The 26,555-nt window shown below is 40.0% G+C and overlaps 1 protein-coding gene across 1 annotated transcript in view; it reads left to right on the forward strand.

Annotated features, from left to right (window-relative positions):
• The window catches only part of MUC19 (mucin 19, oligomeric), a 1,331,159-nt gene that overhangs the window by 1,218,603 nt on the left and 86,001 nt on the right, over nucleotides 1–26,555 (forward strand). Inside the window, exon 85 of the mRNA XM_078649731.1 lies at nucleotides 18,947–19,003. Within this exon, the coding sequence (XP_078505857.1) occupies nucleotides 18,947–19,003 (57 nt within the window). The remainder of the gene's footprint in view (nucleotides 1–18,946; nucleotides 19,004–26,555) is intronic.

The raw sequence follows: 26,555 nt of genomic DNA on the forward strand, positions 1-26,555 counted from the left end.
GTAAAATGTTTTATATAAAATTAATTGATTAATAAATGTGTTAATGTATTAATAATTGTTTAATATTTAGTTGTTAATTAATTTCAATTAGTCAATTATTAATTAATTATGTCAATTGTTTAATTACTTTTAGGTGTGTGTTGTGGAGTTTATATGTGTAAATGGTGTGACGTAATTAATTTTTTATTAATTAATTATTAAATAATTTTTAAATTAATTACCATTAATTAATTAGTAATTATTAATTGTAAATGTGTAATTAATGTTAGATTTGTGTTGTGGTGTTTATAAGTGTATATGGTGTGAAAGCTGGCAATTAATTAATTAATTAATTAATTAATTAATTAATTAATTAATTAAAAAATACATTCATTTTCATTAATTAATTAGTAAATATTAAATGTAATTGTGTAAATAATTTTAGGTGTTTGTGGTGGATATTATAGTGTTAAATAATGTGTAATTATTTTTTTTATTATCACTGTTAATAATAATATTTTAAATGTATATATTAATTATGTTTATATTGGAAATTACATTTAACAAAAAATGTGATAGTTTTTTTTTATTGTTTTGGGTTCCAGCGCTTTCCCTACTATTGCACTCACTGGAGTGGGAATAGTAATTTTCACCCCTACGCTATCCAACGCTTTCCCTACTGTTGCACCCTTTGGAGTGGGAATAGTAATTTTTACCCCTACGCTATCCAACGCTTTCCCTACTGTTGCACTCACTGGAGTGGGAATAGTAATTTTTACCCCTACGCTATCCAACGCTTTCCCTACTGTTGCACCCTTTGGAGTGGGAATAGAAATTTTTACCCTTACGCTATCCAACGCTTTCCCTACTGTTGCACCCTCTGGAGTGGGAATAGTAGTTTTTACCCCTACGCTATCCAACGCTTTCCCTACTGTTGCACTCTCTGGAGTGGGAATAGTAATTTTTACCCCTTCGCTATCAAATGTTTTAACTACTAATGTTTTTATTTTGTTATTAAATGTATGTATTATTATTTTTTAATACTTTAATGTGTTATTTAAATATAGAATATTTTATTTTATTAAAAATGTTTTATATATGTGTTTATTTTATTTTTATATAATTATTAAAGTTTATAAATTAAATAAAGATAATAATAAAATGTATTTAAGAAAATATATGTATATGTACACATTTATTATGTTTATATTGATTACATTAAGTTTATTTGTTATAACTAGTTAAAATATAAATGTAATTTAATTTATTTTGTTAATAATATTCATATTATTTAATTATTTAATTTAAGTTATATTATTTTTTAAAGTCGATAATTTTTCCATCTATATTTTTTACATCTATATTTTTGAGTCGATATTATTGTACTTACCTGCTTAGGTATAGGGAGTCGATATTTTTGTAATCGATATTTTTACATCTATATTTCTGTAAACTATATTTTTGCTATCGATATTTAAACATGGAACCATTGTGAGTATTCTCATCTTATTAATGGCTGAATTTGATAGATCACTACTGGGTCTGCTAGATAGTACCCTGATGATTCCACTTGGTCTAGATTTGTCCCGTATATGTATCATCCACAAATTCAAGTGGAGAATCTTCTATATTGGCATCATCTGTGATTGACAGAAGCATTAAACTCCTATCGTGCAGGACTGAAGGAACATATGTCTCCAGCATGTGTACATAAAATCACTTAGCTGAGTTTTATAAGGTGCTGGTGAAACTATGGGTTTCTCCCAAAGGGGTGCGCTATTTTGCAAAAGCCAGTCTTAAAATAAATATATTGGGAATTTGCCATACTTCAATTAAATGCTACCAGTAGAGATTCCTTGATAAGAGAAATTCCTTGATGAAAAAACATTCTCAGGCTATGAGCCTTCCATAGAGGGAAGTACTGCCCCCCCCCCAGCACTCAAACTGTATATTCAATTCAGATACAGGATGCTTCCAACTAGGAACATTTATAATAATTGGTCTAGACTGGAAACTGGGGATGCCCTATGTCCTGTCTGTGGGGAGGCTACAGAATCACTAATGCATATTCTGTTTTTTGCCCTTCATCAGAGGGGAAAGTGGGTAGCCTCCACTTATAGGAAGCTGGCCGCTAATTGCTACATGGAGGAATATAGAACACTCTGCACTGACACAAGCAGATCGAAGATTTTCTCAATTTCTCGATTTCTTAAGTCAGCCTGGATTTGGTGAGGCAAGTATCCACAGGCAGGAGCTCCCTAAGAAATGAAAAGGCCATTTTCCCATGGGGTTAACCATTTTTGATCTTTTTAATCTTTCTGTCACTAAGGGAATGTGAGATTGTATGTCATAGCAAGTTGCATGTCATATGCAGGAAATTTGTGATAGCAATATTGCCACATTTGCACACCTCTAAATAGAAAAGATTGCAATCCATAGGTACAATCTAGCCCCAATTTTAGAATGCTATTATGGCATATTTATGATTACCATGTTTGGCTGTCCGCGCTGCTAATTCTTAACGCGATGTCCCGTAATCCTCTATTGCCTTTTGCTTGGCTTTAAGTCTTATTGGGGTTATCTGAACATTTCTTCTTGTCTTTTTAGAATGTGTGTAATGAGCACTTGCACAGTTGGCGGTTTAAAATTAGCACTTTATATTTGCATTACGGTCACTGCTATTTTGTTTTTAATTCCACGATACCATGTTTATTGATATTCTGGGTCCTATGACAATGCACTTTTCATCTATGTATACATGTATCTAATATCTGCAGAATCTTTTTTTTTATGTGTAAGAATGTTTTTATGCTCTTCATGTATGTTCAAGTTTTATGATCCTGGAGATCGAAATAAAGTTATTATGATAATGATGATGAATATAGCAATTTTTAAGTTGTCCTTTTTGGAGAAGGGAAATATGTGATTAGAATATTGCTTCTACCTGGAGATTTGTTCTATGTATACCTCAGGAAATTTCTAGCTAAAATGAATTTTAGCAACCAGAATTTGCCACCGTCTTCTTTCCTTTATATAAATGAGTAAATTATGAAAATTTTCATTTTCTTAGCTTAGCCCTTTTCTCACTTTAACACATTTTCTTATCTATCAACTAAACTTCTTACTGGAACCACAAAAGTCTATACAGGCCCAACTAGTACTGCAAGTATTTGTTTCTATTGCGTATGACATAATAAGAACTGGAGAAGCCATTACAACTCATGCATGTCCGATAACAAACAATTTGTAATTTTAGTTGTTGAAGACTATTGGTTAGAGTTGGAAAGTTGAGAATATTACGTGGTGTGGTGGTTATACTTCACCATATAATACTATCACAATGCTTCAAAGATGGTCCTTGGAGTCACACTAATAAATCAGTAGCTAGAGTGGCAAAGAGCAGTCAGGCTTTACTAGATGAATATGTGTTAGGCATTTCAGAATACCAATATGAACGATAAGTAACTGATTCGATTTGAGAGAAATCCAACACTAATTTATAAAAAATAAAGTGTATATTTACCTTAATTTAGATGCCAGCATGAACAAAATAGCATACATATAGTTTTCATTTTTTAGAAGTAATAAAAAATCAATGCAAAATATTACAAGGAAAATGTAACATTGCGGTCAATGAGAAAAACCACTAGTGACAATCGGTCACTTATAGGTCGAGTTGCGTTGTCCCTTTGCAGGATAAAGGTGATGGGGGTCCAAGACATGACAGTCAGTTTAATTATAGCTGGCCTGTGATGCCCGGGTGGAGAGTTTTCCTGGCTGTCCCTGGTGCTGAACAGGAGTTGTGGAGAGCTGCCTTTACCACTGTCACAATGCTGCTTGGGAAATAGAAGCAAAAAGACAAAAATTAAGATATTGCTGAAGTCAGTCAAAAGTCAGCATTGAGTAAAGGGCCAGGTGCTGGACAGGCAACCAACAAACCTTGGTAGTGGTAAGTAGTGTGAAAAATAACTTTGAAGTCTATGGTCCCGGGGAATATGGTAGCTATCTGTGACTTTGTGGAATATTCTAGAAAACAAGGGATCTATTATCATTTCATTAGAACACTGTCACAAAACTGAATAGAAACAACAATAATATATCATAATAAGGTACTCCTATTTAAGCGATGTCGCATTCAACCGTGATACAATGAATAGAAAGTGTGCAGATGCTCTTCACAGTAATACAATGTACATGTGACTCATAGGGATAATGTGATGTTGCCTGCAACACTTGTATTAAGAGTGTTGAAATCCACCATCAAAATAAATAACAGACCACATTGAAAATTGTTTATGTTTCGCCCCACAGTATAACTTGAACCAGAAACAGGTCATCATCAGAGCAGAGGGTTGAAGGAGACACCCCGGGAATTGTGGCAATAGTCTTACAATCCTAAATAATCTGACTCAGCAGTACATCATCCAGCTTGTTTCTGTGTATGGCAAGCTGTACGAGGAGGTATTATAGTCAAGTGCGATCTCATCAAGTATTCATATTGCTAAGAGGTAAGAGACTCGGTTGAAAAAGCAAAAGAATAGAAAGGAGTAGAGTTCTCAATGCACTAGATATTTGAAAATTATCTGTAATATTCAAAAAATACATGACATCAGTACTCTATATAGGTGCCAGGAAAACATGTAAGACATAGGAGATGTGTCTGTAATTGGAAAGAGAGCTTTACAGTGAGGTCTCTAACTGAAATGTTGATGGCGTAATGAGAAAGTACTTCATTCCAATCAAACAGGCTGCATTGAATAATCTTAAAGAGGTCAAAACAAGAGGGGTGCATAAATCATGTTGCTCTTGTGAGTAACAATTATCTCAACACAAGATTTCCAAAGAAAGTGCAGCCATGCAAACATAAGGTGGTTCATAATGTGCATGACTGTAGGTCTGGCCATGGCGCTTATGCAATACAACCTAGGAAATGTCTACGTGGATAAATAAAATGTAGCCATCCAGCTCGAGAAATTAAATACCATGGGCAAAATTTCAGAAATAACACGTCCACTTAAGACAGCAACACAGCACCAATTTCTTGTTGGTCTCGAAAGCCCTTGAGCATGGCAAAGTGATTGCAATACATCTAAACTTCTAAACTTTTAAAAAAAAATGTATTCTGTTTATCGTACTTTCTTAATATAATACAAACAGTACTGCCATGCAAGGCAGTATAAACTAAAGCAATAATGACCAAAAACATTAAATATACATTCTGTGATCAGATTTTACAATACATGCGATATAACGGTCCTACCATAGGGAAATATTGCATACACCCAGAGTAACATGATAATACAATATTACAGATAGCCAATCAGGTCACACATTTTCATCATGGGTCTGGAGAGATAAGTATTGTCTTAGGGGTTCCGAGATATCGTTAGGTCTAGACGTTACAGGCAGTTCCTCAGCAAACAATTCCAACTTTTCACGGCAGGACACTAGATCTTTGATCCATTCCTCAATTTTCGGAGCAAGTTTACTTTCCCAAGTGAACATAATCCGCCGCTTGGCGAGCAATAGGGCTAACCTATCAAACCTGCCCAGAGCAGCCTTTAGCTGGGGGACATAGCCAAGTAGGCACTCCAGAGGTGTGCATTGTAGAACGATTCCTGTCATAGTGTGTATGCGTTCCGACACCCTCTCCCAATATTTAAATACCATTCTGCACTGCCACGCGAGGTGGAGAAAAGCTGCATTAGATTGCCCACAACGCTTACATTGATCTCTGAGGCCCATTTTGTACAATTTGACAGGGGTATGGTACATTTGATGGCTACATTTAAATGAATGATACACAGATTACCATTAGGTGTGAGGCGACCTGTTAGCATGCAAATCTTCTCCCATTCTTTCGGAGTAATCTGGGGATTCAATATGGTATTTCATTACTCAAAATATTTGCCTGGCCCTCGCACCATTTCCTCTTGCACAGCCCTATACAACTTGGTGATCACTGTTTCCTGGTTGGGGCTACTAATAGTAGCTGTAGTGATTGAAGTGTAGTGGGTTCAGCAGGGAAATCAGGGTATTGGCCTTTGATTGCACGTTTCAGGCGGTAGCATGAATACTGAAAAAGTAAAGTGGGATTTTGAATGTATTCCAGATATTGGTCTCTGTGATGTAACTGCCCTCAGGATAGGGATCGCACATATGCGTGAAGCCAGCATATTTTAAAGCTTTTATGGGCCCTTGTTCCTGAGTGACGGATAAGGACGCATGCTATGCCAGGGGCAGGGCAGGTGCATACAAGGGGAGTTTGTGTGTGCATTTGCCAATCGCCTGCCAGGCTGCAATGGTAGTGTCAATCGTGTTAATTTCTATTCTTGGTGTATGTTTGTGAGTATGTGTTAGGACGCTCACAAGCGGTATGGGATGTGCCTCTCCGTCTTCTACTGCGATGTGAAATATAAAGTCCTGCGTCCGGAACCAATAATAGGCGTACTGGGCCTGTGCTCAGAGATAGTACACATAGAAATCGGGTGCGGCAAAACCTCCTTTTTCATAAGAGAGCGTTAGTGTGTGCCAGCTAATTCTGGGCTGTTTATCACCCCCATACTAATCTCAAGAGTTGAGTTTTCACTGTTGTAAAAAATGTTTGGTGAGTTTGATCGGGATGTTACAAAAAAGGTATAGAAATCTTGGAAGGATAACCATTTTAATTACTCCAATGCGGTCTGCCAGGGACAGCGGAAGATGTAGCCCCCTATCCACTTGTTGCACTAACGTGTTGTAGGCTTGGCCATAATTCTCTTTGATTACAATGTCGGGGTCGCGGTGCACCCAAACACCTAAATATTTAACCGGGTCTGCTGTCCACACCAATGGGTATTCCAACTGGGGCGGAGACGTAACTGTCGTCAATAGGATAATAACCGATTTCTCCCAGTTGATCATGAGTCACGAGAATAGGCCAAATTTAATATATTCTCGGAGGACTTGGGACAGTTGCTGCTGAGGGTCACAAATTAACAGGACCATGTAGTCTACGTACATGGAAATGCTGACAGGCATGTGATTAAAATTGAGAGCAGATTCCCTTTGCCATTGGCGGATTTTACAAGCTAACAGTTCCAATACCAGGGCAAATAGGAGGGGGGACAGGGGACATTCCTGTCTGGTGCCGCGTTTGATATTAAAAGGCTACGAGGTGAGTCCGCCTACTCGCACCCATGCTGAAGTGTCTGTGTATAAGATCTGTATTCATCTCGTCAAGACACTCAGGAATCTACACTCTATGTAGTCAAACGCTTTAGCCGCATTGAGCATGACAGCAGCCGCTGATAGTTCGGGGTTAAGAATGTGTACATAGCAAAGATGGTAGGTAGATTGTGGGAGGTGGAGCATTCTGGGATAAACCCGGACTGGTCAGGGAGCACAAGAAGAGGCATTAAAGGTTAGATTTGTGTTGCCAAAGTCTTCGCTAATATTTTTGCATCCAGATTAATTAGTGATAGGGGCCGATATAACTCGCATAGTGTGGGTGCTTTGTCTATTTTAAGAAGGGTGATGATCAGGGCTTGTCTGAGAGAGGGAGGTAGAATCCCAGACTCATGAGCCTCCGCATACATTTCTAAGAGATGGTGAACAAGGAGATCTGCATAGGTTTTATAGAATTCTGCTGTTAGGCCATCTGGCCCAGGGGCCTTATTATTAGGAAGAGAGAGAATAGCTTCTCTAACATCTGTTTTGTCTATGGGCTGACTCAGATACTCTCCATGGGCTTCTGATAACCATACACAGGCTATGTCTGATAAGTAGTCATCCAGCGCAGCATTATCCATCCCACCCTGCTTGGTGTACATTTCCGAGTTGTAGTGTCTAAATTGACCAACTATTGCTTGAGGAGTAAAATGTTCTCCACCGTGAGGGTCAACTATTTGTTCTTTCTGATGGTGTTTAGACTGGAATTACAGTTTAGAGGGCAAGTTCCTACCAGGTCGACCCCCATCACCATATGCTCGGGCCACATGTCAAAGAAATACATCTAAACTTACAGATAAATTGGCTTGGTTGGATATAACTTAAGAAAGTATAACAAATTTACTTTATATATGGAAGGCCAGGAAAACTCATCCATTGCCAGACACAAGCATTCATAAGGATCTGTGTGGCTATATATCAAATAAAAAAGGGGGGGTAAATTAAACAGAGTCTACTGAAAAAACATAGTGCCAATAGCCGCAATAGTCTAAATTTGCCAGTTTTGTTATGCTCACTGGTCCCGATTCACTAAGAGCCTCCCCAGTCGTTACAGTCTCCGCACGTGACACAGAATCTCTGCAGTGAGAAACTGCAGTTTGGAGATTCCATGAGTGTAGAGCCTCCGCTATGACTGCGGAGGCTCTTTGTGATTCAGACCCACTGTTTATATGGTGCACAGCAGCTGGAACAAAACCAGGGCTGGTCACCTGGTGCCGTAATGGCTACTTAAATTAAGCCTTGAGGTGCACGAAGTATGCATGCATAGTGACACCAGTCTCTAAAAGGTGTACCAACTCTTAATTGTTGAGGCATCACTTAGACCAATTCAGGATAAAGGGATAATCTGAGGCATTGGTGAAGTGACCCACAATTATTGGGTGTTGGATCATTCGAAAAAACAAATAAGACATTTCTTGAAAAATTCATTAAAATAAAGAAAAGGAGGAAATACTGCCCGTTATAGGAAATGTAAAAATTGCTTAGGTGGCAGGACATATAAATAATTTGTGGGGATTAATATCAATTAGACAAGCAAGTTGCTTAACTTGAGTAACATGTTTTCACATGAACTTCAACAGTTCACTTATCACTGTGGCTCCTACCCACTTGAGAATGGAGTTTTGTTATATGATTTTCATATACTCTCCTGTGCTTTGCCATCTATATCCTTTGTGGAATATGAAACACCATACCAGAACTAAGGTCAACCCATGTGGTTCATTTTATGTTCATCTGAGGTCCATTCTGGTGGGGTCATAAAGATCCAAGTATAATGACATACAGTACCATGTGTGTAGTAACATGATACTGCTAGAAAAATAAATCTGAATCCAGTCTGGCACCATGAAGGATGTTCACACATGAAATCTGTGGATGCAGTTCCCTCCTTGAGAAAGAACATTGCCAATGGTTTGGAACATGTTCCTTGATTTTTGCAGTAAATTTACCAGATGCTATGTTGTGCCATTGCCATGTGTTTTCACAGTTGACACCAAAAGACACTACAACCAATTAAGGAGTTTTCCAACCTAGTGCAAGCAAATAACATATTCTGTAATTTACATGATTAATTTATGAAAATAATGTATTCTTAATTACATATACTTTCCCCAAATGTGAAAGTGGCCTTGCTTTGGAGAAGAGATTGCTGATGCTGAACACAGTGAAAAGATTGCACATAATCAATCGATCAAGGTTTGAATAGAGTGACTACTCACCCGGGAGGTTCTCAAGGCACTGATGGGAGATGGGGGGCTGCTGATCCGTCTGGGCACTGGGGTTTCTCCGAAGAGCCAGGTCTTGAGATGCTTCCTGAATTGGATCAGTGACGGGGCTTGCCTGAGGTGGAGAGGCAGGGTGTTCCAGGTCTTGGCAGCAAGGTTGGAGAAGAATTTTCCTCTGGTCATTGTCTTGCGGATAGCACATAGCCTTTACAAAATGAAATATCACATTATGATTTTGCCAAAGTTTTTTTCATTTATTTCAGTTAATATACATTGTTAAATTAGATTTTCCAAATGTAGCCATAGTGTCATTTCAATTTTTCTAACCTCGCAACTAAACCCCCTGCTGGAACCACAGAAGTCTATACAGGCATAACTAGCAAGTGTGTCCTTCACAGATTTATGATGGCTTTCAGGGCTGACAAATAAGCAACAAACTCTAAAATAGCCATCCATTATATAAATAGCGTCCTACAATTTACATCATTAAGAAGTGCTCTCTCCTTAAAATATGGTTAAACTGGCTCATAACCAATTCACATATTTAATTTACTTGAAAGTCCCTTATATCTAGGGTCTGTAAATTAAATGCTGCCAGGGACCTGCAGCACCTATTGTGCCACCCACATAAGTAGCACCTTTAAAACATGTCCCAAGCCTGCCACTGCAGCCTGAAAGCAGTTTTAAACTTCCATGTCATTTGGCATTTAAACACCCTTGCCAAGCCTTAAACTTCCCTTTCATTACCTAGAAGTCACGTCTAATGTAGGCCCTAGGAAGCACGTAGGGCAGGGTGCAGTATATTTAAAAGGTTGGGTACTTACTTTTACGTTTTTCATGTCCTGGTAGTGAAAAACTCACACATGTGTTTTTCACTACTGTGAGTCCTTACCTCCCATAGGATAATATTGGAGATTCCTTATTACATTTAAGAAGCTAAAATTCCTAATTGAGAGCAGGCAGATATGTCATGTTTGGTACCTATAACATTGTAATGATAGACCTCTTTAAGGTAAACGTTAGATTTTTAAAGTACCTCTTTCCTGCCCTAAGCCCTTTGTGCCTACAGCTTGTCTTGGGTCACAAAACTGGGTGTAGCTCACAGTTAGACTTTGTGAATTCCTTCCAGACAGTCACACAATAAAGGGATTAGGTGTGCCTCGATGTGTCATCTGCTGGCAGGTTTGGGGTGGAGTTAAGCACAGCCCCACTTACACCTGAATAGCCTGTGCTATAAATTTATAAAGAGGGCCAAATGAATCTGTGCTGTCATTGCAGTCAGCTTGGAACCAGGGAAGGATAGTCAGAACAATCCATGCACATTAAAGAACCATTCCAGAAGCTACTCCCACCTTCCAGAAGGGCACAATAGTATAAAAATAGTACTTTCAGATTTACTCTTCAGTTCACTTATGAACCTGTGGAAGGACTGTCGGAGGTCTGCCTGCTGCTCTGATAGGCTGTGCACTCTACTAAACTGCTGCTGTACCTGGGAGGGTAACAGCCATTAGTGCATGGTGGTTTGTACTCATGCTGTTACTTTGCAAGCGTTACTACGCATGCGATGTAACAACACATTGCTTTTAGTACCCGTTCTGTTACATCGCATGTATAGTAATGCTGCATGCGTAGGGCGAGTGCGTCGCTCTTGGAGCTCGTCACGCCAGCCATTTGCGCAAGTGAGGGGTCAGCTGCTGCTTTTCCTCGTTAGGGTGCCACTCTCTGTGCCTGCCCATGACGGAGGAAGCCGGAAATGGGAGAACAACGCGTGGTAAGAGGTAAGTGGGGCTTGTGTTAGTGTAGTGTAGAGTAGTGGGTTGTGTACTTGTCTTAGTGTAGTGTAGCATAGTGTCGGAGGTTGTGGTGGTAGTGTGTTAGGGTTTAGGGTAGTGCTGTAGTGTTAGTGTAGTATAGTTTACTGATTTAGTGTTTAGTGTAGTGTCAGGGAGTTGTGATGGGTAGTGAATGAGTGTAGGGAGCCGAGTAGGGGAATGTGTATGTTAGTGCAGGGTGTAGTGATTTAGGGTTTTGGGAAATGTAGTGGTTTTTCAGTAGTTTAGGGTAGTGTCGTTTTTCAGTAGTGTTTTAGTATTTTAGATGTGTTGGGTAGTGTATTTCATATAGTGAGTGTAGGGAGCAGAGTAGGGGAATGTGTATTTTAGTGCAGGGGGTAGTGATTCAGGGTTTAGGGTAGTGTTGTAGTGTTAGTGTACTGTAGTCTACTGATTTAGTGTTTAGTGTAGTGTAAGGGGGTTGTGATGGGTAGTAAATGAGTGTAGGGAGCAGTGTAGGGGAATGTGTATAATAGTGCAGGGGGTAGTGATTTAGGGTTTTGGGTAATGTAGTGGTGTTACAGTAGTGTAGGGTAGTGTAGGGTTTTAGTATTGTTTTAGTACTGTTTTAGATGTGTTGGGTAGTGTATTTTATATAGTGAGTGTAGGAGCGGAGTAGGGGAATGTGTATGTTAGTTCAGGGAGTAGTGATTTAGGGTTTAGGGTAGTGTTGTAGTGTTAGTGTAATGTAGTTTACTGATTTAGTGTTTAGTGTAGTGTCAGGGGTTTGTGATGGGTACTGAATGAGTGTAGCGAGCGGAGTAGGGGAATGTGTATGTTAGTGCAGGGGGAGGTGATTTAAGGTTTTGGGTAATTTAGTGGTGTTACAGTAGTGTAGGGTAGTGTTTTAGTATTCTTTTAGTAGTGGTTTAGTCTTTTAGATGTGTTGGGTAGTGTATTTTATATAGTGAGTGTAGGGAGCGGAGTAGGGGAATGTTTATGTTAGTGCAGGGGGTAGTGATTTAGGGTTTAGGGTAGTGTAGTGGTGTGTCAGTAGTGTAGTGTAGTGTTTTAGTAGTGTTTTAGTGTTTTAGATGTGTAGGGTAGTGTATTTTATATAGTGTATGTTTAAATTTATTTTTTAATATGACATGTTATTTCGCATACCATTTTTATTACTAGGCAAGTTTTTGCTTTGCATACATTAACACTTTCAATGTAATGGTATGCAAAGTTAACACTTGCGTAGTAACGGTTATTGCTAAGTAATAACTGCGTAGTAATAGCATGCGAAGTAATGGCATGAGACATAACATCTCATATTCCCTGGGAGGACTGCCTTGCTGCCTGGAGTCTGCCCAGAACCCTCAGAGGCCAGACCTAGGGTTAGGACCTGCACCCTCATCCAGGATTACCAGAAGTTATTACAAGGGCTAGTTTGCTATCCTCCTGTTCAGAACCACAAGGACATAAAATGCTCCCACCATTTTGTGACAGCACCTGGGCCCAGCCTGAGTGAGTCCCAAACCGGCAAGAAGTGTCCAATCAGTCCTGAATCCTTGGTTGTGGTGCTAAATGGGCCTAAATGGCCAATATCCAAAACTGAGGATGTAGAAAAAATTTGTTTTAAAAAAACTGCTCTGACAACCCAGAGGGGGATCAACCTTCTCGCCTATCTGCCCAAACTGCATCGCCGTTCAGATTGACATTGCGGCTTCTCCTGCTATGCAGCAGCAAATCTGTTTCAGTGTTGCTTCACTAGAGAAGTATCCAATCATGTGGAACAGGCTTCAGCTACACTCCTCTGCTCGTACCACTGGAGTTTTTTTACTTCCATTTTGGCAACTAAGTCCAAACATAGAAATCCTCTGCGCAGCTTCGACCGAAAGCAATCTGATGATGAAGTTTTCTCCTTGGACACCCCTTGCAGCCTAGCCCTGCTGAACTTTAACTTCTCAGATATTTGTCTTCAAGAATTTATTTTTTTAGGTCAGCATTGACTGGGCCCAATCCACTTCCTGTCTCCAACCCGCATTCTATCACAATCTGCCTTAACATAACTTTCTACTTTGACCGAGTCTCATGCGACTAGATGTTCGCAGTTTCTGCTTTGATCTTTTAGTTGCTGGATTTCACAAAAAACTTTAAAAATCCATACCTCGGCTTCTACTGATTGGTGTTTGGTTATTTTGAAGTCAAACAGTTTATTAAAATGTACTCTATTTTCCTAAATGTATTTGGTATTTTTCTTTTGTTGTGTTTTTACTTTATTGCTGTTTTTGTGTTGCAGAAATACTTTGCATATTGCCTCTAAGTTAAGACTGACTGCTTTTTGTGCCAAGCTACCCATGGTTAAGCACAGGTTTATTTAGAAGCTTTTTATGGTTCATCCAGCAAGAGATTTTGGCTGTTGCTTGACCAGCGCTTACACTTCAGTCAACCAACCTCCCAATTTCTCCCAATTATCTTTCTAATTACCACAAAACTTTAAATTTGTAATTTTGCCAGGTGATTGTAAGATTGTTTCATTGTTGGCATTCAACATTTCTAGCTAAAAGTAAATTCAGCAAGAATATTTTGCCACACTTTACATGTTTTGAATTGCTATATTTTTGATGAACATTTTATGTATTTGTTTTTAATTTGTATATTTTAATAATATCATGTACTGTATATGAATATTTCTTTGTGTATATTCTGGTTTTTGTATTGATCACAGAACTACTGATTAAAAACAATTTTTGCTAGTAACGTAAATTTTCTTGCTTTTTCACTGCTGCTTATCCCTTTTGCTCATAAGATTATGTTGTATGTATTACTTTAACATTGTGTTTTTGGGACTAATTAAGTGCTTAACATAAAGTATATTCACTGATAAACGAATAGATAGAGGTTTTTGTCTTATGTGTGATTGGCATCACTGACTAAGGACAGGTAACATATGGGCAGGTGTGACAAGGATACCACTCGCTGTGGCTCCACATAGGACCTTCTGTTCCTTTTTTAGCTTATTCTCCCCTGGTCCATAATCATTACCAGTAGGGGGACTCCTTGATTTTTTATTTATATTTTTGATGTGTACATGCATTTTGTTTTATTTAAGAATGTTCACCATGTTTTCAAAACGTATAAACCACTTGAAGAGTTTAGCAACTTAATCTCACCAAAGAGAGCATTTTATTTAAAATTTTAAACCATAAAAAGCGTTTATATTAAATTATTTTATAGTTATTGTGAAATATGCCTTGTTTTGGGTGAAGGGAAATCCGTATTTCGAATATTGCCTTATATCTGGAGAGTTGTTCCATTGCACCACAGGAAACTAAAATTTAATTTAGCAACCAGATATAAAATAAAGTGTTCTTTCTTTTATTTAAAAGAATCGATGTTCATTTTCCTAGCTTAGCCTCATTCTCACTTTGACCCATTTTTTTGTATTTAGCAACTAAACTTCCTACTGGTACCACCAAAGTCTATATAGGCCCATCTGGCATTGCAAGTATGTGTTTCTGTTGCCTATGGCATTACAAAAACTGGAGAAGCAATTACCATTAATTTCAATACTCATGCATGTCAGATAACATACATGTGATATTTTAGTTGCTGAATAGTATTGGTTAGAGATTTGTGCCATAACTCATTTTGAAACTCTGACTCCAAATAACATTTAAAAAATTAGCAGAGCATAGACCAGATTTAGCCAAATATTGCACTCTTCTATTTATCCGATTAAGCTCTGAAAATTCTTTCCTTCTAATGGCATACTCATTGTCCCAAATGCAAAACTGACCATACTTTGTGGGAAAGAAAATGACTGGTTAGAATATTACAGCATGACATTTTGTTTTTGTCACAGGAGATTGTAATGTGACATTAAATCTAACTATAGGTTTTGCCTTACTATCCTTTCCCGTATTTTGATGGATTGAACTTTGAAAATATTTTGGACCGATTCAAAAAGGATCTCTGCACTCATGGCGGAAGACCCGCAGTCACGGAGGAGTTTCCGAACTAGGGTGGAATTTTTGCAATGAGTATTCTCATCGCATAAAATCTTATTTGAATGCTGACATTTCCCCATGACTGCTTGTACTCAGCCACGAGTGCAGAGGCCCTTTTTGAATCAGGCCCTTCGTTTTATCCATATTCTCATTAAAATCAATATTAAGATGTACTAAAAATCCTCCTAGTATACCCACTGAATCCTGTTCAGTCCTACTAATTCTGGACATATTTGTTTCATTAGGTTAAAGCATAAATGGAAGCAAACCACTCTTATACCATAAAAAACTACAAATGTCATAGAGCAAGGTGAAAATGATGAAGTATTTGGAATTTCATCAGCAATAATGATAAATAGATTTTTTATTGGGAAAGAGGAATACCGTATTAGAACATTTCAAATTTGTTTCAATGCTGATACAGAAGAATTCTTTCTTCCATAAAAGATATTTAGCAATGTGATTTTGCCAGTAATTTCTTTTCTTCATTTAAATGGCTAAACTTGAAGAATCCTGGGTCCCTTATTTAACAAAGCAGCACATCATTCTCCTTGAGAATTGAATGTAAAGAAGTTTATAGAAAGTGTCTGTAGGAATCATTATCAATTAGACTAGCAATTTACTATACTTTATTGATATTCTTTCCAATAGCTTAAATGACTCTAACATATTGCTTATCACCTTCTCTTCTTCTCACTAGAGGGTGGCATTTTGTTGGTTATCTTTCTTTTACAGTCCTGTGCTTTGCCATCTGCATTCCAAGGGGGCGAGTATGACTTTGACCATGCAGGTTCTAGAATACAAGCTGAACTCATGTCAGGTAGACCTTTCCTGGCTTTTCTTTTGCCATTTCCACAGCGGTGCCCTGAAAATGGGCACCGCAATGGTAACAGAAAAGAAGTCCCAGAACCTGGGGTGCATGCAAACAAGGGAGCACATGTTGTGCTCCTCTGAATGCATCACCATGGTGGCGAGGACATTAGGGCCCTACCCTTGTTTCCCATCCGCCACTCTTTTAAAGACAGTGAGCCTGTCATTAAATGGCTAGTGGAGAGGGAGCTCATAATATGCTTGGCAGACCGGTGCAGTCCAGCCTGGCATAATATATAGGCCTCTGCACTGCACCACCACCAGGTAATGGTGGTTCTCTGGTTCAGCTGGCACAGCATTGGATTGTACAATAAAGACTAGGGTGGATGCAGGACTGCCACCACAAGCATGGGTCAACAACCGTCATACTCGTTATCGGGCTCTTAGTCTTTATAAGGTTATGGAATATGAGGCTTTTATTGTGCGTCTAAGGTCTATTCTGGTGGGTTCACAAAAGTCCAAGTTTAATGCCACACAAAATCATATGGAGCAGGTGATATGATACTGCAGGAAATGTTCTGAATCCAATCTAGCAACAGCAAGAATATTCACATAATTTAGGAACATGTACTTTGAGGTTGAAGTGAATTTACATGTTTCAAGTCTGAGCCATTGTTATGAATTTTTACATTTGTCACCAAAACACACTTCAACCAATTAGGGAGCTTACCAACTTGGTTTTGGTAAATATATATATAGTACTTTTTACATGATTACTTTGTGAAAATCCTTAGGGGCAGATTTATGTCAGACTTGCGCCACGTTTACGCCGCCGTTGCGTCACGCAATGGCGGCGTAAATGTGGTGCATCCCTGCGACCCATTTACAACGTGACACATCTAGGCAGATGCGTCACGTTGTAAAACCCTGCGCCACATGTGGGCGTTCCGGCGCAGGGTGGGCGTTCCGGTGCAGGTGTGCCTCGCAAAAGTGCCTGCGTGAAATCTACAAGATTTCACGCAGGCACTTTTAGGCCAATGCTGCGTCAAAACCCTGCACCTGCTTGAAGCAGGTGTAAGGCTTGACGCAGCATTGGACAGATAGGGCCCCCAAGAGCATTGCTGGAGCTGCATTGCTCTTGCGACGCAACTCCAGCAATGCGCCGCCTTTACGGCACAGACGCTCTATCACCCTGTCAGATCTCTGAGGTCTGAGTCGCAGGCTTTGGCTGCGGTCCAAGTCATAAGAAGAGCTCGGATTGGGGGCCGGTCCTTTAAGTACCTGGCGCCTCAGCTCTGGAATACTTTGCCAATTGCTCTTCGCAGGAATGCCAATTTGTTGGCCTTTAGAAAGGACCTGAAATCTCGGCTATTTGTTCAACAGGCCATACCTCTTTCTCGCCTGCCCCTTTATTTCTGTTATAGGTCAAAGAGCGCCGGGACACTCTTCGGAGTAGTCGAGCCATATACAAAACACCATTAACATTAACATAACATTACCAGATGCGTCACGCATCTGTGCCGTTTTGCCCCATGGTGCGCCGCATTGTAAATGCGACGCACCATGGGTGGCGGAGCTGCGGCGCACAATAACAGGCGCATCCCTGGGGATGCGCCAGTTATTGTAAATCTGCCCCAATATTCTTAATCATGTTCTAATTTACCCAAATGTGAAAGTGGCCTTTCATTTGAGCAGGGATTGGCTATACTAAACACAGTAGAAAGACTAGTAAGAGACTTTATAAAAATGAAACATAGCATTATCATTAAGCTAAAGTCTTTTTTCATTCATTTGAGGTATTATTCAGTGTGAAATAGTTTTTTGGTAACTTAGTCATATTTGTACTTCATTCTTTCTGACCTAGAAACTGATCAAGCTACTGAACAATTTGAAGTCTATACAGGCGTCACTAGTACTTCAAATATGTGCTTCACAGATTTATGATGACGGTTTAAGGTTGGAAATATGCAAAATACCCTAAAACAGGCTGAGATTATATAACGTCCTGCAATTTGCCCTATTTTTAAGTGTTGCAAGCACAAATGCAAACATTTTATTTCCATTGTTCAAGTGAGTTGACTAGTTAGAACATTGTGCCATAAAATTGAATTTTCATCATTTCTGAATCATGAAAACTCAACTTGAAAAGAAGGACAGCAACCCTTTTGTGCAAAATATTGTGTTCCTGTACTTAAATCATTTCAGTATACAATTTAAAAGGTTGAAATTTGTGACATGACACAGCATGGTTCACTGTTGGTGTAGTAGATTCTAGCTGGAGGGAAATTCAGAAGACATGTATTGATTCATTTTAAATTCTTTTAATCTTTCAAAATATAAGCTTTTCATTTATAGATTGAACATCCTTTAATATAGCACTTAACATTCTAATATATCCATTGAATCCATTAGCAGCCTTACTGAAATTGAAAGTGTGTGCTTCAATCACATATGGACTATTACAATCAGGGAAACAAACAACATAAGATAACATAGCTATGTATCAAGAAACAATCTTGAAAGCTCTTAGTCATTTTACATTCCTGTTAGCACCAATGTGTTCAAGTGCTTTCTTTTATTTATGAAATCCAATTAGTTAGAAAATATGGTAATGACTATAGTTCACAAAATTAACCTTATCAAGTGTTTAGCAACTTAATTTTGCCAAAGAATATTTTCTTTTATCTTAATTATGAAAGCATAGAAACATGAATATATTGAGTTACATTTTTCATATAGACATTTTTAAATTTCAGTCATTAGAACATTGCTTCATAATTGGAATTGTGTTCCATTTTACACACAGGAAATTTTGAAATAAAATTAATTTTAGGAACCAGAATTTGCCAACATCATCTTTTCTTTAAATAAATTAAGTGAGTTATGTATATTGTTATATTCTTAGCCTAACCCTCTTCTCACCTCAACTGATTTTGATTTTCTTATCTAGCAACTACAGTTCTGACTGGAACCACTGAAGTCTATACAGGCCCAACTGGCACTGCAAGTATGTGTTTTTATTGCTTATAACAAACTAGAGAAGCCGTTGCAACCTATTACACTACCTATACATGTCAGATAACAAACAAATGTGTTATTTTAGTTGTTGAAGATTATTTATTAGTTAGAGCTATAGCTTTGTGCCACTGCTCATTTTGAATAATTGACTCCAACACCATTTTGACAATTAGCAGAGCATAGACCTTACTTTGCCAGATATTGCATTCCTTTGTTTATAAGAATATACTGTAAACAATATCACTTCTTAATTGTAAAATCTTTTTCAAAATTGGAAAGCAGGCATTACTGTGAGGGGAAGGAAAGATTGCTTAGAATATTGTGACATTAAATGTAATTTTTGTGACAGAAGAGTTTAATCTAAAATTAAACATAGACACCTCATTTTTCCTTAATCTGATTTCCTTTATTTAAAGGATTACACTTTTTTGTTCTAAGCAAACTTCTCATTTCAATTAATATTTACATATACCCTCTAAAACTCTTACTTGAACCACTGAATCCTATTCAGTCCAACTAATACTGGATTTTGTGTTTCTTTTTTATGGCAAACATGAAAACAAAGAAATATTATACCTAAAATAGCTCTGACTGTCACATAGCAAGCTCTAAGTGATGAAGGTTTGAAATCTCAATAGCACTAATGTTAAATGGATTTGTTATTGGAGAAGGTAAATAGCAATATACCACTTTAAAGTTGTTTCATTTTTAGTACAGGAAGATTATTATTTTTACTGCCATTTCAAATATTTTCCTATTGAAAATGCCACATTTTAAGTATCCTGGTATCCTTGATTAATATTTAGGTAGAACATACTCCTTGAGATATTCCTGGTTATCAGTTCATACAATGATTCCCTGGGAATCAATATCAATCAGACTCCCAAGTTCCTAAACTTTAGTAACATTCTTTCCCAAGCTATAAGCACATAAACAGTCATTCCTTCCAGCTTGGGGATAACATTTTCTTAACTATTTTTTATAAACGCTCCTGTTCTTTGCCATCTGCATTGTACCCCTTTATGGGGAATGGAATATCAGACCAGACTGAACGTCACAGATCATGTGGTTAATTTATTGTTCCTCTGAGGTCCATTCTTGTAGGGTACCAGTATAATACCACACAGTACTTTGGGTTGATGGTGACATGACACTGCTGGAAAACAAAAATCACAAATTCCAAGTATAATGTCACACAGCTCCATGTGATGTAGGTGACATAATAATGCTGGAAACTGATTTGAATCAAGTTTGGCACCAGGAAGGAAGTTTACACAAGAAATCTGTGAGACCAGTCACCTCTTGAAGAAAGAACATTACAAATGGTTTAGAACATGTTCCTCAATTTCTATTGTGAATCTACCAGTTACGATGTTGTGCCATTGCTATGTAATTTAACAGTTTTCATCAAAAGGAACTACAACCAATTAGAGAGTATCTCAACCTAGTTTCATCCATTAACATATTATGTTATTTATATGATTAATTTATGAAAATAATGTATTTACAATTAACTTTTAATTTCCCAAAATGATAAATTGGCCTTGCTTTGGAGAAGAGATTGGCTATACTAATCACAGTGGAAACACTATCAATAGACTTTCATTTTTTGTGTTATTATACAATGTTAAATTAGATTTTCTTTTTTCATCATATTTTCATTTTAATCATTTTGACCGAGGAATTAAACCTCCTACTGGAACCACAGATGGCTACAGTGACATAACTAGTACTGCATGTATGTCCTTCACAGATTTGTGATGGCTGTGGCAGGTGGTAAATAAAAACATTTTGTAAAATATCCAGCCACTGTATAAATAAAAATCATTCAGTTCACCTTATTTTGGAGCTTTTTGTCGCTGAAGTGAGTTGACTAATTAGTGCACAGAGCCAAAGAACGTGTCCACAAAATGTATTTCCAGGTTTTCTGGCTCAGTACAATCTAACCTAAAATGTAGGATAGCAACACACTTCTGCAAAATATTGTGTTCTCTTCTTTAAATTATATCATAATTAAACATAATATCCTCTTAGTTGCTTTCTCATTACCACAAACAATAAGTTGGTCTTTTTGCCGGATAAGGGAATTAAAATGGTAGAACACTATGCCATGACTATCAGCTTTGTTCATTGTTGGAATACGAGGTTTCTAACTAAAAGTAAATTCAGCTAGTATAATTTGACTCACTTTATACATTATAAATTGCTGTCAATTCCAATCTGTACATTTACTTTGTTTTATATAGACATGTGCACCATTGTTAAAAAAGTATTGACCGCTTGATTCGCTTAGCAACTTCATTGTGCCAAAGAGTGTGTTTTATTTCAACTATTAAACCATACAAAAATTGATATTAAGATATTTTTTGCATAGGAGAGTGTAATCTAACATAATATGTAGCCATCTGATTATACCTTAGTATCATTTCCCCTATATTTAAAGGATTTAACTTTGAAAATGTTGTGTTCTTTGTTATTTTTTCTTTGAAATCAATAAGTACCAAATAAACTTCCTACTTTACCCCCTGAATCCCATGCAGTCCAGCTAATACTGGATATACTTGTTTCATTTGTTTATGGCATAAATGAAGCAAATAACTACAATACCTTAATTAGCCATGAATGTCATATAGCAAGTGATGACTGATTTGGAATCTGATTAGACATAATGTTAAACGAATTCCTTATTGGAAAAGATAAATACATTTACCAGAACATTGTGAATTTCTTTCAGTGTTGATGTAGGAAATGATTACCATAAATGATTTTGTAATGCAATTTTGCAACCAATTACTTTCCTTTATTTAAATGTCTGCACTCTTAATATCCTGGTATTCTAGTTTAACAATAGCATGGATCATCCTCCCTGAGAATTAGTTGGTTTATCGAAAGAGTCTAATGCAATCTTTATCAATTAGCTTAGTAAGTTGCTCAACTTTAGTATTATTTTTTCAGCAATAACGACTCCAACTGATTGCTTATAACTTTCCCTTCTTCCCATTTGAGAGGTGCATTTTGTTAACTATGTTTCTTGTACAGTCCAATGCCTTTCTGTCTCCATTCTCAGCCTTTCTGGGGGTATGGAATATGAGGCTAGAATTAATGTCCGTGACTACTATTGTTCCTTATATGTGCATCTAAGGTCTAAGGTATAATGCCACACCGCACCATGTAGTGCAGGTAATATAATGTAACAGGAAATTCTCTAAATCCAGTATAACATCAGGAAGTATGTTCTCATACAAAAATATGTGGATATAGACAACTTCATAATAAAGAATGTTACCAACGCTTAGGAATATGCTCTTTTAAGCTTTAAGTGAATTTACATGTTACAAAGTTGAGCTATTGGTATGAATTTTTACATTTGTCACCAAATGACACTTTATTCAAATAGGGATATTAGCAATCTAGTTTTGACTAACAATATGTCCCATTTTTTACATGATTTAGTTATGAAAATCATGAATCCTTAATTATATTCTCATTTCTCAAAATGTGAAAATGGCCTTGCTTTGAAGCAGAGATTGGCCATACTAAACACAGTTGAGCAACTTCCTAAAGATTCTACAAAATGTAACACATTTTTATGACTATGCCAAGGTCTTTTTTAAGTTATTTAAGGGATTATACAATGTTATATTGGCTTTTCTAAGTGTAGTCAAATCAAATCAAATCAAAATAAGCTTTATTCGGTTACTTTTGTTTAGAACCATAAAAGCAGCAAGTGAAAATACATACATGTAAAAATGACTTAGCATATCATATACAAAATAAGAAGGATCCAACTATTAAAAACAAACTAAAATCAAATTGACAATGTACGTACAAAATCGAAAAAGGGTAGATGGTTAGTGGCACAAAGTTCTTAGAAACCCCTTCCACCAAGAATTGTGGTTCAATGTCATTTGCATTAGGGACGGATTGAGTCGGGGGCCAGGATAGAAATCATACAGGTCCCAGATGCAAATGGGGCCATCTCCCTCTTTGGGCAGGGAAGATCGCAAATAGGGGACAATGTTTATACTCTTGAATTTAATTAAGATCAGGTCGCCCGGGATGTCTTTGGGCGACGTACCTAGCCACCCCACCCCCCTGACACTCAGGATTCCACCATCTAAAACAGATGGCAATGGTCTGTTTTGTTGTAGCCAGGAAATGGTTTTGTTTAACAGGTCTTGGTGAGTTTCAATTTTACACTGCCTAGATGCAGGGACCCCAGAGAGAACAGCCACATAGGGGGCGGCTTCTGGAGGTAAGTTAATCCGAAGTGTGGTTCTAGGAACTCTATGGGCTACAGGTACGGAGTTAAAAGTAATATTCCGGCTTCTTGGGTTGGGTATAGACATAAGGGGTTCAAGAGTTTGAGCTTTCGTACTTGTCGTAGGCTTGAGCTTTTCATTTTTTCTGGGGAGAATGGGGTGAATGGATGTAACAGTTTTTTCAGTTGGAGTATAGTTCCTTAGTATTGTATTTTCAATACTGGTCAACCTGTCTCCCAGGGCGTTGATTTTAGTGACCAGGGGTGATAAAGCAGATATTAGCAGTTGCTCGATCTGGGCCAGTAAGGTCAATTGAAGTGGTGATACGGAGTCAGGTATTCTGTTCACGGCCTCAATCGGCAATAACAAAGGTGGGTTGGAGGGAGATAATGAGGGACTAGTGCACTTTTTGTCGGCATTAGGTGAATTCTCAGTGTCATTGTCTTTTTCCTCATCAGCATCTCTACCCACTATAGGGGGGGTAGATACATCCTTGGCGTAGTTCGTATCACAGAAGGCATTCAACTCCTCCCAGATGGACATGTTGAGAGGAAATCAAAGAAACGGTACAATGTGAGATCAATAAGAAGGATTAATAAAACAACTCAATACCTCCTCCTTCGTTGGAGCCAAATGGGGAGGCCCGTCCCGGCCTCCTCGTGCCTCTGAGGGCCACAGAGGGCCCGCCCTTTGCCCGGGCTTAGCCCGGCGCTCCCGCGCGCTCCCGCGACGCGGGTCTGTTGAGGGAATTTGTAGCGCCTCCTGGCGCGGAAGTGTGCTCTCGCGGCGTCCTGCCACTAAGCACGCCGGGAATTGTAGTCTCCCCCGCTCGGCAGCCGCAGCACGGTGTCAGAGGCTGCGGCGGCGGGGGGAGACAGCTGGCAGGGTCCCAGTGGGATTAGGGGATGAAGGCAGCCACCTCAGGCTTGGAAGGTCCGGTGAGTGAAAGTCGCCCGCTCCCCCGAGACTGTTGAGGGAATTTGTAGCGCCTCCTGGCGCGGAAGTGTGCTCTCGCAGCATCCTGCCGCTAAGCACGCCGGGAATTGTAGTCTCCCCCGCTCGGCGGCCGCAGCACGGTGTCAGAGGCTGCGGCGGCGGGGGGAGACAGCTGGCAGGGTCCCAGTGGGATTAGGGGATGAAGGCAGCCACCCCAGGCTTGGAAGGTCCGGTGAGTGAAAGTCATATTTTCACTTCATTATGGCTGACCTAGCAACTAATCCACCTACTGGAACCATCGAACTCAATAGAGACATCACTAATACTGCAAATCTGTGCTTCATAGATTAATGATGACTGTCAAAGGTGGGGACAATGAAACATACGCGAAAACAACAGTTGATGGATAGAATGCAGAACAATGTCATACATTCACCCCAGTACAGAGATCTGGGCCTAAATCCATCGTTGTTTTGCACTCCACACCACCCCAGTTCAGACATGGTCATGTGCAAATCAGCTTTGACCCTGTGCCTCATGGGAACAGTCCAGCCCAAACTGCCAAACCATGTCTTTCCTGGACCGGCTCAGACGTGAGTCCCATGCTCTCCACACCACTGGAGTCAAGCTATCCAGGCTGATGAAGGCTGATAGCCAGAAACCGGTCCTTGGATGCTTTATTCCGGTCGGCGGCGGTGAGGGTGTCGTTGGAGTTGGTCGTGATGCGGATGGTGTTCTTGTGTACGATGGCGATGCCTCCTCCAGTCTGGTTGACGCGGTCCCTCCGGGTGATCTTGTATCCGTCCGGGATGGCAATGGCGGTGTCGGGCTCTGAGGAGGCGTTCATCCAGGTTTCCGTGAGGAAGGCGACGTCTGGTGATGTTGTGTCGAGCAGGTTCCAGAGTTCGACGGCGTGTCTGTGGACGGAGCGGGTGTTGAGCAGGATGCACTTGAGGTGGTTGCTGCTGGTGATCGGCTTGGCGGGTGCGGTGCAGGTCCGGAGGCAGGTGTATCGGCAGGTTTGGCAGGTGAAGGGTCCGTGTGTTCGTTTCGGGGTGGCTCGGTAGCAGGCGGGGTTCCGGCCGACGTTGAGTGCGTTGAGGGAGGCGGCGTCGTAGGTCCGTCGTGTGGTCTGGCGTCGGCGGGGGCCAGGGGTCCTGGTGCTGGGCGCGGTCCAGGCGCGGACGGGCGCAGACGGGCTTGCCTTCGGCGCACAATCGGCGCATCCGCTGCTCGTGTCCGCTGCACGTACACCGTGCAGCCTCCATATGAGGGGCTGAGGGAAGGAGGAGTAGCTGGGAGGCGGGAGCGGGGTGGCGAATGGGGGCGGCGGGGGGGCGGGGCCGCAGGGAGCAGCGGCGGGAATACGAGGGCGAGGCGGGAGGCGGGAGGGCACAGAAGGCAAGGGGGAGAGCGGGAAAATAAAGATTAATTAATACCATACAGAAACGAAACTAATTGGTGACAGAAGGTAAAAGGGGAACAAGTGAACTATTTGACAATAATACAGACGAAACTAAATGGTGACAGAAGGCAAAAGGGGAGCAGATGAACTAAATTACAACACAGAGGGCTCACTGCGGGGTAACGGCAAACACAGGCACAGGCGGGGTAACGGCGAACACAGGCACAGGGGGACGAGAAGAGCCGGAAGAGCCCAGCAGGAAGAGCGGAGCACACAGCAGGCGGAGGACCACACGGTGGCTAGGGGGGTGACCTACCTGGTGACAGGGTCAGCGGTCGCTCCCTTTACCACTGTGCGGCCTACATATGAGGGGCTGCGGGAGGGAGGAGGAGCTGGGAGGCGGGAGCGGGGTGGCGAATGGGGTCGGCGGGGGGCGGGGCCGCAGCGAGCAGCAGCGGGAATACGAGGGCGAGGCGGGAGGCGGGAGGGCACAGAAGGCAAGGGGGAGCGCGGGAAAATAAAGATGAATTAATACAATACAGAAACGAAACTAATTGGTGACAGAAGGTAAAAGGGGAACAAGTGAACTATTTGACAATAATACAGACAAAACTAAATGGTGACAGAAGGCAAAAGGGGAGCAGATGAACTAAATGACAACACAGAGGGCTCACTGTGGGGTAACTGCGAACACAGGCACAGGCGGGGTAACGGCGAACACAGGCACAGGGGGACGAGAAGAGCAGGAAGAGCCCAGTGGGCAGAGCGGAGCACACAGCAGGCGGAGGACCACGTGGTGGCTAGGGGGGTGACCTACCTGGTGACAGGGTCAGCGGTCGCTCCCTTTACCACCGTGCAGCCTCCATATGAGGGGCTGAGGGAGGGAGGAGCAGCTGGGAGGCGGGAGCGGGGTGGCGAATGGGGGCGGCGGGGGGGCG

Source organism: Lissotriton helveticus, chromosome 1_1, assembly GCF_964261635.1.
Source record: "Lissotriton helveticus chromosome 1_1, aLisHel1.1, whole genome shotgun sequence".
In the NCBI taxonomy this organism is placed as follows: Eukaryota; Metazoa; Chordata; class Amphibia; order Caudata; family Salamandridae; genus Lissotriton; species Lissotriton helveticus.